A 14,137-nucleotide genomic window follows, 5' to 3' on the forward strand; every position below is an offset into this window, starting at 1 on the left:
GGCCAGGGGCCCGTTTCTCGAAAGTCCCGGTAACTTACCGGGCCTGATAAGTGTCTTTGGTGATAAATGTTTCTTAACAGAAATACAATTTTTGTTAGATTCAATACTAAATTTTAGAATCTTATAATTCTTTGAAAACATTGCCCAAGTACCATGTCTGTAATCACTGTGTAATCGGCGAAAAAACATTTAAAAATATACTTACCGGGACTTTCGAGAAACGGGCCCCAGAACATTACACTCTACAACTATGTATCCACTCATTTAACCTGTGATCAGGCAGGTTTGTTTGGGTTTTTTAAGGAAGAGAACGAGGGAGGGTATGATCACAGGTTACCACTCACTGAAACCTACTTGTACAACTTGTGCCAAACTTTGCCAGGAACTTTCAGCCCTTTGTCAAATTCCATGTCAGGGAGATCTTCATCATCATCGTTATCATCAGCTTGAGAATTAGTTCTCTTTTTAAGCAGTTCTTTGATTCTCAACTCCCTACAAGGAATTTATAAGAATGAATACAGCTTAGTCATCTGGTTTGAGATTCATAAAATTCTTGACTAGCTGAGAGTACTATTCTATTCCAGTGAGACTTAAGATACAGTGTATACCATAAATACTAGATCTGCCTTGCCCTGAAGTAGAGGGCGGTGCTGACCCAAGAAGTTGTGACAGTTTTTCTTAACTGTTGCAAACTTTTTTCCCTCTCAATTTTGCTTCCTCAAGTTTAAGACACATAAAACGTGAAATTTTGCAATACAATACCATGCAAGAAAGGAGACTGGGGAAAGTAGGGCTGTCACCTCAGTACAAGATTGCTAGTTTTATGGTTTCTCTTTTCCTCGGTTGTTTTCCATGTGCAAAACCGTGTGGATGAAATTATAAAATATGGGAATGTTGAATGCTCAAAATGAAACAACTGAGGAATAGAGAAACTGCATTTTAAGAAGTGACCCTTTATCAACATCACAGCCGTACTATTTCCCCCAATCTATTCCATCTTGCACGGTATTGTATCCCACCAGAAATGAATTTGGTACTTTTTATATGTCTCAAATGTGGGGAAGAATTGATAGGGAATTGCTTTTTTCAAAAGAGAATAACATAAAAATATGATCAAGAAAACAAAAAAAATTCTGCCATACACAGTTCAGAGTCTCTCATAATGAATAAGCGAAAACATTAAGTACTGTAACACTCCAACACAGTTGTTGTGGAAGATGAGATTGACATTTTTTTTTAAACTAGATACAAGACACTAAGCATTGTGCGCTGTCTGATCTGTTAGAGCAATGAAATGGTAATGGTAATGCATTTATAGACCGCATTTTCTATTCATATATATATATATATTCAAATGCAGTTTACATCAGTATATGTCCATTAGCGACCTCATCCTACCCTCCCAACCCATGAAATCATGAAACAGCACAAAGACCAGACCAGCACACCGGGAACTCCATGCCCTATGATTAGTGTCTGGGTTCTTTAACGTCCGACATAATATTATTTTCCCTATGGAAGTGCCACACGCATGTTTTATTTAATTTTATACTTGGTATATTATACTCACTGAATTTAAAATTATAGCAGAGTTTTCATCAGTTTGGCAGTTTTTGGAAAGCAAAGATGAGTGAGGTGTGAGATTGCAGAAAAATTAATTCAATGTTTTAAAGAATGAGGCAAGAGACAGTTATTGAATGAGATGGTTTCAAGGTGTTTTTCCTTAGAGGCAATGATAGACTAGATTCTTTAATAATAAATTTACCTGATTCGTTGACGATAAAGCATCTCATTTCCATCATCAAGGGGTGTAGTACAAGTCTCTTTTTTTCTCCTCTTCATTTTCTTTTTCTTCTTAGGCTTGAACGCATCAGCTTCTCTGTAAACAACATTGAGCGAACGTTTTCCTGTTGTTGCTGATTTCTTTCCTTTTCCAACCTCCTTTTTCTTACTCTCTTCAGGTTCATCCTCATACCAGCTGTACTTAAGCTCACTATCATCAGGTACATATTCATCATCATCATCATCATCATTGCTGCTGCTTTCTCTATCATCTGCTAATGACGTCACAAGAGACCCTTGATGTTCCGGCTTTCGTGTTCTCGTGCTCTGATTTCCACTAGGTCCATCAAGTAGCTTCTCTTTTTCCACTGATCTTTGCCGGTCCTGCCCTGTGGTTACACCCTGTGAATCTCTACTCCCTCTCGCATTTTGTAATGCTCCACCAAATGGTGTCATCTGTCCTGTCTTGACCAGCATACTTTTATCTCTCTCTGCAAGTGTGAGTTTGTTCATTTCCTTATTGTGGCTAGTGTCATCAGACATCTCGACCTCCTCTAAGATAACAATAACAAAAACTTGGTTAGAAGAGACATAATATCAGTAACTAAAATTACATAAAATGCCACCTGCGATGTTTCGTGTGTAGTTTAATAAATACAAGACTTTTTAAGACAACGATTTTTCTGATTTACCTTAACCTTTGGAGACTACAAATTTAGACTCGGCCTTTTTCGAAAAGATTTTAGAGAAGACTATATCATATCTGTGCTCGCAAGAAGACTCTCCAGCCTTAAGTTTTATCACTTCCCCAAGAAGGGCTGGACTAACTATCAGGTGAGCATCTTTCAACCAATTATTGCTGAACCTGTGAAGAAAATTTTCTGGCCATATCCCAACATTCTGCAAACTCTCAAACCCACAGGTATAGGCTGGCAATAACATTATAGAACATGTATAGACTTTAGAGATTAATTATATCATTTTGTTTGCAGAAGAATATGCAATACATTTTAAGGGTCAAATCAACATTAAGGACAATACAAAAGCAAGGCACATTTTATGTGAAACAAATACATGTAGAGTTTAAAAATCAGAGACAAATTTTGGAGAGTAAACAGAGCTGTCAACATTAAACAGCAACTGGCATTTGTTACTTTGAAAAAGCAAAAATGTTACTACTTTGGAGTTGACCAGTAATTACTCAGAGTATGAAAAAGGTTTCAGCAATATTAATAGCCACTACAATCTATCTTCTACTTTCATGGAAGACAACTTCACTCCCATGCAAGATCTTTCATCTCCAGACCACAGAAGGAGCTAGGAAAGAAACACTCCCTGGCTCAGGCTGGTCATGCATCTTCCAAACTCTAGGAGATGACAATTTTAGAGAATATTGAGGGAGCTTGAGGAGCTGCCAAGTAGGAAATGTGCTGTAAATGTAATTTATTTACCCACGAAGCACCAAAGAGCTCTAGGAGCTCATTCAAAGGTGTCCATGCCTTCCAGGTCAAATTGGAATTTGGAAATGTTGGTTTTTGTAGAGGGAGGAAAACAGGAGAATCCAGAGAAAAACCCTCGGATCAAGGACGGGAACCTACAACAAACTCAACCCACATAAGACGCCGAGTCCGGGAATTGAACCTGGGCCACAGTGGTGGGAGAAAAGTGCTCTCACCACTGTGCCATCCATGCTTCCCTGAGGTGTTGGTTCTTAGCTTATCAGATATTTCTTCCCCTGCCTCTCTGGAGTAGGGAGATGAACGGCTATTTGTGTGACAAAATTTCTTCTGCATTTGATAGAAAAGAACACGCCATTGGAGTATTCCTAGATCTTTTGAAAGCATTCCATAATCACGACATTCCTTTTGACAAACTCAATCATTATGGCATCTGTGGACTGGCACTTGAATGGGTCAAAGTTTTTTTTCTGAGAGCACACAATTTGTCGAATTTAATAACGTTAGATCTGCCCCACAGGCGATTTCCTGTGGGGTGCCTCAAGGTTCTATTCTTGGTCCCTTATTTTTTATCCTGTATGTTAATGATTTGAACAATGCTTCCCTGCTTGATGCAATCTTGTTTGCTGATAATACAAACCTATTTATCTCCCATAATGATCCTGTTTACCTAATTAACACATTAAATAGAGAATTAAACAAATTGTCAACCTGGTTTGCAGCAAACCAACTCTCCTTGAATTTAGCCAAGACTAATTTTCTGGTATTCAAGCCTTGGCAAAAAAAGCAATCCTTTAAATTTCAAGTTTTCTTAAATGAGCAGCCTATTCTTCGTGTTTCTGAGACCATGTTTTTGGGTGTTTTATTAGATGACAATTTGACCTGGAAATCGCATATATCCTCAAGAGCAAATAAATTATCCAAATCTATAGGTATTATTCATAAATCTAGGTTTTTTCTCTCTACTCACTCCCTTGGTACTTTATACAATAAATTCTATGATCCTTCCATATTTATATTATAATTGCAATTTAGCTTGGGCTGGTACCTATAAGTCAAACCTTCAAAGAATTGTAACCTTACAGAAATGTGCGTTAAGAATAGTAAGCAATTCTACATACATTGCCCATACTGGCCCTATTTTTAAGGAACTTAAACTCTTAAAATTTCATGATATCCATTCGTTTCAATTAGGTACTTTTATGTTTTCATTCAAGAACTCTACACTCCCTTTCAAATTCAATAACTTTTTTTTACTGAATAGTCAAATCCATAATTATAATACTAGGAATGCTCAGTCCTTCCGCTTGCCACTGTGCAGAACGAACACCAGGAAGTTTTCAATCTACTTTCAAGGTCCAAACTTTTATAATTCGCTAAATTCTGACATAACTAGTTCTCCCTCCTCCGCTTCTTTTAAAAGAAAGCTTAAAGAATTTTTTCTCTCTAGGTATTAACTTCTGTAAGGCTGTAATTCTTAACTAACTTATTTAATATGTGTGTGTGCGTGTGTGTGTACGTGTGCGCGGTCAAAGTTAATTACCATAAGTACATATTGTAATAATTTCTAATATAAGATTAGTTATTTTAAGAGAGGAAGCCTGACTTGTCATAAGCCTTGTGGTTTCTTTCAGGTTTTCTTGCCATTTACTTTCTTTCATCGATTTTCTTCATTTTTTCCATCTGTAAATGTTCTATATGGCAAAATAAATATTGTATTGTATTGTATGGGGGTGAGATTATCCTTTAGGGTTAGGAAGAATGGGTTATGAAGGATTATGAAGAATCTTTGTTCAGTAATACCACAATCGTTTAGAAAAATCTCACCTTGCACTTGTGAATCACATTCAACTTCTTCTCCTATACCCAACTTGTGGTGCAGTGCTGTTTGAGTTGCCTCCAGTTTTTTCAACTGTCGTAGCTATACAGGCAAGAATGCATGCCAAAGTGAGAAATCTTTCAAGGCTCTTATATATTCATGTCAGAGATACATTCCATTAGTTTTATTTTAACAATGAAAAAACAGCACATCTTGTAACTGAGGCTGATCAGCTGTGAAGAAATGCTTGAAATCAGGACAGCTGTGTTAAGACATTCAATGTAATAGATTAGCAAAACTAATGGGCTGGCAAAAAATCAGTAATAAGAAAAAAAGAACAACTTTGACAAGGTTGGAAACTAAAATTTGGGAGCATTCGACAACTGGGCGAGTGACACGCAGATTGTACTCACCTGAATACATTTTCACTTGCCAAATTACGTAGATCTGATCAAACCAAATACTTAAAGCAAAGTAAACAGCTTGGCAGTTGCCACTTTTATTTTTTCATGTTGTATCTAGCTTAGATAAACTCGGCATCTCAAATATTAGAAAAATCAGAAAAACCATGCTTATAAACGGTTGTGAATGAAAACAAAACAGCTGTCCACTCGGTCGTTCAGCTGTTCATCTAGTTTCACGGGTTTGTTCACTTGGTTCTTCACTCGTTCGTTCGTTCTCGCCGGAGAACACTCGGTCGATCGTTTGATTGTTAACTCAGTCATTCACTTCTGCTTGTTCGTTCGTTTGCATTTCTGGTGTGTTCAGTTGTGGTCAGTTGTCATCCGTTTGCTCAGTTCTTCTAGCTATTCATGGGCATAAACATGTTAAAAACAATAAAATTTAACCAATTAAGAGCAAATGTTGCCAAAAATCAAACATTTTTGAAATATCGTGGTAACAGCTCAAAAATCAATGCGGCCCATTTTCTCAAGTTAGGTAGACCTTAATGTGAAACAAGTGACAGCATACTTTGTTTAGTTAAATATCGATTCATTTTTCGAGAAAATCGATAATAACCGAATTCTCTGAAAATGCCGCTTTTTGAGTATAAAATTTAGGGCGATTTACGCAGCTTCGTGTTAAAAAATAAAACACTCCAGAGAAATAAAAACTCTCATATCTTTTGGAAAGATGTCAAAATTGTATGTTACAAGCAATTTGAGGAATTTTTGATCACATTTTGCAGCACATTGAAATGACTTGTCCCACAGATGTCGTTGGGACCAGTTTCGTTGTGGTGGCTGCGTTATGCATTCCAGCATTCGCAACACAAAGGGCAGTTGCGTGATTTTGGCCCATTTTTACTCAAAAAAAATTTCCTTGTTGGTTTGGCATGGAAAACTCATGCCGGTGAAAAGTTACCTGCCAAGATACTGGGTTGAATGTTTCCGATTGTTAGTTGACTCCTCTTCGTTATATTGTTATAGATATTTAAAATTCTTTCTTTGTCTCTCTCTCTTTCTCTTTCCTTCCTTCCCTCCTTATTTTCCGCCCTTTTCCCTTTTGTGTCTTTCTTTCTTTCTTCCTTTTTTTTGCAGCTCAAAAAGAATAATTTGAAGAGGAGGGGGAAGAGGAGGAGGAACAGGAAGACGATGAAGTCTCTTTTACGCCAGTCCCATGTTAGAAAGCAGCCGTTATGGACCATCTTTTGTTGAAGAAAAAAGCTCAACACCAAGCTGAACGATTTCCTGATTTCAAACAACGTCATTATCTGGAAAAAACAATGGGAAGAAGCTTCCGAGAGGACAAAAAGGCTTTATACTAGAAAAGCGTGACAAACTGTTAATGCATGCTTGGATGAGATTGCTCCTTGGGAAGCTGAAATGTTACTCTCATCACTGGTTAAATCAAAGCTTGAGGAAAATACTATTGATTCCTCACTGATGGAATGTCTTGCCGAATGTTATAACAATGTGGATCACTGGAGCAGCAGAAGGTAGATATTGTCCATCATGGCAGACAATGTGAATTTCAAAGATTTGCTAAAATGGATACCTAACTTGTCCAGGTATTGCTTTAACATAGCTAAACATCATCTATTGCTCCACAGCAAAAGGCTCTATGACTGGCAAACGTAAGCAGCCCTATGTAGAAATTATCGAAGGCGTAGTTGCCAGTTGTGGTTGCACATGTAAAACTTGAACGGTTGACCAAAATGTCTAGAACAGAGCAGTAGCCTACAAAGCGTTCAGTAAATTTCAAAAGTGCCTGACTGTTGTCAACAACATTTTCAACACCAGCATGTTTTTGATTGCTGCGTCTGTTGCCATTTACATCATCTGAATCCGGAAGGGACTCCCAATTTAAAGTGACGGGGGTTCAACTTTGCAATTAACACTGCTAATTGCATTCAAATCTGAACCGGTTAATGTGAAAATTATCCTGATACCTTTTAGAGTGTAAGCTAGGAAAAACAAATATGTGACGGGAAAAATAACTAGTTGTCAAAATTGGCGAAAAAAGGAATAGGAGCCACGCCCACAAAAGGAGAATTGAGGCGCACCCAATGACGTTTATAATTTCTAGCAGGAAGTTCCCCATCCCAGCGTGCACTGGTGATTTATAATTAGTTTATGGGCAATATGTCGTTCTGGTGACCAAATGCATTAAACTGCTTGAACTTTTTTACTTCAAAGTGAAGTCTTAAAATACACGCAAATAAAGTGTTAAATCACGTTTACTTTCAATCTGTTTCCCGCCATAAACCTCCGGGAACCCTAAATAAAACCTACAGTAGCTAGAAGTTACGGCACCTCATTAATTCTTTAGTGCCTTGGCCATAGTTAGATCACCAACAAATGGTGGGTTTGACTAGCTCTTCTCACAGATTGAAGTTAATTCAGTAAACAATTACATTTGCATAAGTTTTAGCTTGCGTGGCCAGTACGCGATTCTGTTCCATCGCTGGTGCAAAAGTTACTCTATCAGCTCCTCTCATTCACACTTTCTTAAATAGCATTTAACGCAAGAGAATGTTTTCGAATATCAGTAGGTAAGATAAGTTCGACTTTACTTTTTGGCATAACGTGTGTATTGGCCTTTCTGACCGCGCGCAAAACAATGATCTAGTTTCTGGGACTGTAAAGGCTCGGATGCTCTTTGCTTTGGGAATCGAACAATTCGAGTGATTGATGGCTGTGATTAGTATTATATTCCTAGGCTACTGGTCAGGTGTGATCTGTTAGAGTGATTATGAACACTGAGATGCTAAATTTAAGTTAAATTGAAATATAGCTAGTTTTGAATGAGGGGGTGAGGGTTAAAAGTGGCTACCCTTAGCCTAGGAACTTCCAGCCTGAATCCCGGAAGTAGGAATTTGTCACGCAACGATTGAACGTGTTTCCTTCGCTTACTTTGTTGATGAATCCAACTTGCTGAGAAAGCCCAGGTCCATCCACGAGAAAAATGTAAGGGGATGTCTATATTATTAAAAAGTGAAAGCCTTTAATTATAATTCACGATCAAGGAATTCAACAGACCGTTTGATTTCATGGTCCAACGCTGGAAATTGCTTCGGCTTGTCGAAATTGAGACAGATTATTTGCCCTTCAAATTAACTCCAAGAGAGCTGAAACGGATGTTTGAGATAAATGGCTTGTTGTTCGCCTTTGGTTTGCTGTTCACTTTAGAACTGGGTTTAATGGAAAGGCTTACGAAAATCACTTTTAAAAACTACTCGTTTCTCGAAAACAACATAGGAAAATTTCCCCATCAAAACATCACGTCCACATTTAAAAACGAACATGACACTTTGCATTTGTATTGTTTTGACTAATTATCTGGCAGTGTGTATTTAATTTGGTATCGAACGATTAGACAGCACTACTATAGCCTTCATCTTTGATTTTCACAACATAAAGGTAACTTTATTATTATGTCAAATTAGCTTAAGGTTAAACGTAATCATCGAAACATTAATAGTTGCGTGCGTTCAGGTTACTTCACAGGATTAGTTGAAATAGTGCAATTTATCCAAATGCAAAATTTGATTTCATCGCACTGAATCATTTCTCCATAAAGTCCTTCGGGAATCTAAAAGAACAACTCTTCGGCTCTCAAAATCAAAATTTTTGAGGCACTATTAAGTACCACATGCTGAAATAATAGGTTGTTTTGGCCCATTTTACATCTTGATAAAAGTAGGTCATTCAAGTTTATTCACATTGTGAAAGTAAATTGTTGAGAATTGCTGAAATTGCTTATAACACACATTTTGGTATCATTGTACAAAATTTGATGGATTTTATTTCTCTAAAGTGTTTTATTTCGTTACCCGAAGCTCCCTAAATCACCCCGAAATACAAGCTCAAGAAGTGGCATTTTCACAGAATTTGATTATTATCCATTTTCTCGAAAATGAATTGATATTTAGCTAAACAAACTATGCAGTGATTTGTTTCACATTGAAGTCTACCTAACTTGAGAATTGGGCCGAATTGATTTTTGAGCTGTTGCCACCAAATGTTTGACTGATGGTAACATTTGCTCTTAAAAGCTGTATTAAAACGTATTTACGAAGGTGCTTCTTCATGTTTTAATACTTATGGCTGTCATGCTACAGAGAGAAAGACTTCTCCTTTCCTTACTGATCTGACACAAAAACTGCGTAGTATGTATATAACCAGGCGAAGCAGAAAGTTTGCCTGTATGTGCCAGGTTTCTTAATCTTTCAGATGTTAAAAAAGTACTGGTATGTTTACGTTTAGATTGTATTTTGTCAAAAGCATCTAGTTACAATTTTGTTTTGTTTTCCTGAATATGAAAAGCCTACTCGCCAAACCGGGCAAGTAACCTGAGATTTCCACTTGCCCAACGAGCTTGCCACTCACACTGGCGAGCGGGCGAGCGCTAATTTCCAACCCTACTTTGGGAATGATGTATCATTCAGTAAGTGACACAGGCATACTCAGAAGAAAATCTGAGTGCTCCTATCAGGAGTCGAACCTAAGACCTTCTGATTACTAGTTCGGATGCTCTACCACTGAGCTACAGAAGACTCGCGGGAGCTAAGGCCATTAAACTAGGTTCATGGGATGCTCAGTGGTAGAGCATCCAAACTAGTAATCAGAAGGTCTTAGGTTCGACTCCTGATAGGAGCACTCAGATTTTTTTCTGAGTTTGCAGGCCTGTGTCACTTACTGAATATACATCATTCTCATTTATTCACCAGGCTTAAAATATTCCATCACATTTATTCAACGAACAACTTTATACCAATACCTTGTTGTCTTTTTGTTTATGAACAGCTTGGCTCCTCTGCCATGCTTCATAGCCAGCTCCACTCTTACTGTCAAGTCTTTTCAATATCTTGTCAATATCCTCTAATTCCTTTTCTACAGTCCTGGGATTCAAATATTAAATTTATATTCAGTACTGTGTTGTTTTTGTCTACTGAAAACTAGCTCTACAAATACCAATCTCAAAATGTTAAGTTTCCGCTCTGACTTAAGGCAACTGGCACTGATTTCCATCACTTTACAGCACTTGTAGTTTGACAGATTAATAGAACCATTCTTTATCAGTTGTTAGTATAAGTCTACTAGCATTCTATTACGAATGCCTTTCTCTGATTGGCTATGCTGCCCGCTATCTATTCTGTGATGGATAGTGAGAAGCCGTTGTCAACAAAATTCAGCCCGCTTCTTCGCGTTTTTCGAAGTGTCTGTTAGGAGGATTTGGATAATTTACTTGCTAAGTTTTGAACGACTAGTAGGTATACACTAAAACAAGTACATTATGAGCTCGAGATTTCTATAGCGTGACAGTTGATTCGGGCTGTGCCCTCATCAGCTATCACGCGATAGAAATCTCGAGCTCATAATCTAATTGTTAAATATAACAATTAATGATACCAAAAACATGCCTAAACATTTGTGAAGAACTTATGGTCATTTCCTCAACAAAATAGGTTACTATAGCAACAGTACAACCTGTTAAAAAAATCACCAAATAAATTTTACCTTTAAGTGGTTATAACTAAAAAAAAAAAAGACCTCAGTGACCCCCATTTTTTTTACTACAAAACTGTAATCAGCATGTTTAGATACAATTTTTTGCAAAGTTGAAAAAATTCCATCAAAGGGGTTCATAGCCAGTGGCTCTGAACCCTCTGATAGAATCTTTTTCAACTTTTAAGTGTCAATTCCCAGGAAACCTAGTATAGACTAAATTCTTCAAGCAATAATTGGTAAATTTTCCTGGAAAATGATACCCTATTCTAGACCAAAATCAGACCTACCAGGTGTTTCTCAAAGCCCCCGAAGAGGTTTTGGGCCCGAAAAAGTAATTTTCTTTTCCCTTTTCTACAGATTAGTGGCTGTTTTTCGTACAAACTAACTTGATGTGTTTATTAATCTCGGAAAACTTAAAATGTTTGGAGAGATTTCCGCACAGCCCCATACATTAATTATACATGCATCACTGTCATACTAACCCTCTTACACAAAGAAGGACCATGAATAGAGTTTGAGTAGCAAAATGTATACATAATTAATGTAAGGGGCAGTGCGGAAATCTTGCCAAATGTTTTTGCTTTCAAAATTGTCAAAGATCGAATTTTTAGCAATCAATTTTGTGCATGTAAAATAGTTTTTTCGGGTCCGAAATCTTTTCGGGAGCTTGAGAAACGCACGCCTGGACACCAAGTCTGAACAGGGCATCTTTTCAGGTGCATCACACCATAATTTAATCCATTTTAAATGCTTACTTGATATCTTCATCAACTGCTTTCAAATTCTTCTCCCAGCCTTTCACAATCTCCTCAGTCTCCTTTATAGCAATGGCTTCATTAACTTGTTTTAAGACTCCTTGTTCAAATTCATCCTGGTTGAAGACATTAACGCCCAAGTTTCTCAACACTGAAGCTTGTTCATCAACGGGAACAGAGGGAATCAGACAAGAATCAATAGAGATTCCATAACTTTTTGTTCTGTGACCAGTGGCTTTATCCTCGTCCGTTGATAAATTCTCCTCTTCTTTCCACAGAGGGATTCCCAGAGGCTCCTCCATTCTGCTTCACATAAAAGAGAGCGTCTATGATCTACTCTTAGAAAATCATGTCACGCCAATCTAAAGTGGCGCCTTTCTTTCCGATTTTACGACGATTTTAGAGTGACTCTTAAGGATAAAATGCCATATCGTGTTTCTTGTGGGTTATAAACACTTTTGTAAAGCAGTTTGCCCTTTTCTTGATTCCGTTGCCCACAAATCCCCGCTATATAAACCGACTTGTACGATTTCTCCTGAATTAGCCGAGTCAGCGAGTCAGCCATATTTATTATCTTTATTTTTTGCTGAAACCGCTGAGCACTGTTCCCTTGTTCCCAGAGCCCCTGAGCCAATGGCCTGGGGGTGGAAAGGAAAATCGATTTTCTAGTTTCAAAGAATATTCTATCCATACGCTTTTGTTATCACACCGTCACCCTAATCATGCCTATTACACGACATTGTTTGCTGTTTCTCTGGTCTCTCGCAGTCAGTTGCGAGTGAAATGGGACGTTCTTAATTTTCTCCAAAGCAGTAATGCATCAGTCAATTCCAACATTGGCCATCTCCCCTCGGGCCGTACCCCGGGAATTGGTATTTTTTGAAAATAAACTGGCAAATGCCCCACCGCCGGGACAAAATAGTTGTTGAAATGCCCCGGGGTAGTGGCTCAAACATGTCAAAAATGTGTTATTTTCTTTGTTTCTCGTCTTACTTTCAGTAAAATTTAAGCTAATTCAGACCGCAAATGAAGTCCTAGCTGGGTCTTGTTTCCCGTAGTTAGTGCAAAAATAGGTTATTCTACAGCTCTAGCGTCCCATTTGATGTCCTATCTAGACGCATTCAATAAGAAACTTACTGTATTTGCCGATGAATGCTCCGGGGTAATTGGGGAGAAGGCTAATGCCCGACCCCCGGGATGGACAGTGTGGGAAAATGCCCACTATTGCTCGGGAAGGGGGATGGGCACAGCTGGAATTGACTGATGCATTAACTCTAGAAGAGTTTGTCCTCAGATGCCTAAGTGCTTCTCCTTTCACAAAGCCTTTTGTAGACTTTGTAATACCTGCTGGGTGCCAACTGCTGTAATTTGTGTACTGAAACGTTTCAGTAGGTTTGTAATTTGTGCGCACAACGAGAGTCGATTGTTTCTCGCATCTCTCTGCGGGCCCTCGGCTTATAGACGGTTTGTCGAACTGATGCTGTTTCCGTGAATTGCGAGACTTTAGCGGTAAACTTTGAAGGTCTTTGAAGTCAGTAGGGTGGTAAGAATTTGTGTGCTCAATGAAACTTACTCTTTCAGAAGTATCCAACGACCCTTTTAGAGAAAATTAATCGTATACTGCACTAAACACTAGCTGAGTGTCCCTGCGTCAATCTCGCTGTTTTCCGTCGTCTAGTAGGGAGCCCACGAGGTCCAATACTTCCAAATGGTTGGAGATGCATAATTTCCCTTAAATGAATTCATGTTGACAATATCTTACCACTCGTACGGTCTATCTTTAAAGTGTTAAATACACATCGCTCCAAGACTTTGGATACCAGTTACGGTAAGGGGATGGGCCTGTAATTCTCTGTGCACTCGGCCTCACCCTTTTTAAAAACAGGAATAACGTTAGCTTCCTTCCAGTTCTGCGGAAAAGAACCAGTACTTAATGAGTTTTTAAAAAGCTTACAAGAGATGGTTCAGTTACAGAGGCTGTTCCTTAAGACGTTTCGCTGGGATTTTGTCAGATCCTGTGGCTTTCGTGACATCAAGCGCTTCGAGCACGGATTGGACTTCGCTAAACTTGAGCGTTAATTCCGACATATCAGGAGAAGCTGGTGCATTGGCAGCGCATCAGACGGAAGGGGGCGTGGGGAGGGGAGGGGAGGGGAGGGGTGTCATGGGCGAAAACTGATGCGACATAGGAGTTTTAAACAGATTGGCGATTTCCCGAGAATTTTCAGCTGAAGATCTTAACGACGAACGATTACCTGGGTCAGTGGATGAACTGGCTGATATTGGCGTCGAGACTCGATCAGGAATTGTATGCGATTTGGAATTCAGCTAACTTAAATACCTCTTATAAAACACAACCCATAGCTAATG

General features: G+C 38.4%; 2 protein-coding genes across 2 annotated transcripts in view; one reads left to right on the forward strand and one right to left on the reverse strand.

Moving 5' to 3' along the window:
- Nucleotides 1–12,315, reverse strand: part of LOC146458192 (DNA excision repair protein ERCC-6-like) — a 38,901-nt gene extending 26,586 nt beyond the window's left edge. The window contains exons 1-5 of the mRNA XM_085090709.1: nt 11,768–12,315; nt 10,282–10,402; nt 5,067–5,160; nt 1,766–2,336; nt 355–492 (exon numbers count right to left, since the gene is read on the reverse strand). Of these exons, the coding sequence (XP_084946835.1) occupies nt 355–492; nt 1,766–2,336; nt 5,067–5,160; nt 10,282–10,402; nt 11,768–12,069 (1,226 nt within the window). The 5' untranslated portion in view covers nt 12,070–12,315. The remainder of the gene's footprint in view (nt 1–354; nt 493–1,765; nt 2,337–5,066; nt 5,161–10,281; nt 10,403–11,767) is intronic.
- The window catches only part of LOC146458185 (uncharacterized), a 252,490-nt gene that overhangs the window by 222,620 nt on the left and 15,733 nt on the right, over nt 1–14,137 (forward strand). The window lies entirely within an intron of this gene.

Source organism: Pavona decussata, unplaced genomic scaffold, assembly GCF_977016875.1.
Source record: "Pavona decussata unplaced genomic scaffold, jaPavDecu1.1 SCAFFOLD_233, whole genome shotgun sequence".
Classification (NCBI taxonomy): domain Eukaryota; kingdom Metazoa; phylum Cnidaria; class Anthozoa; order Scleractinia; family Agariciidae; genus Pavona; species Pavona decussata.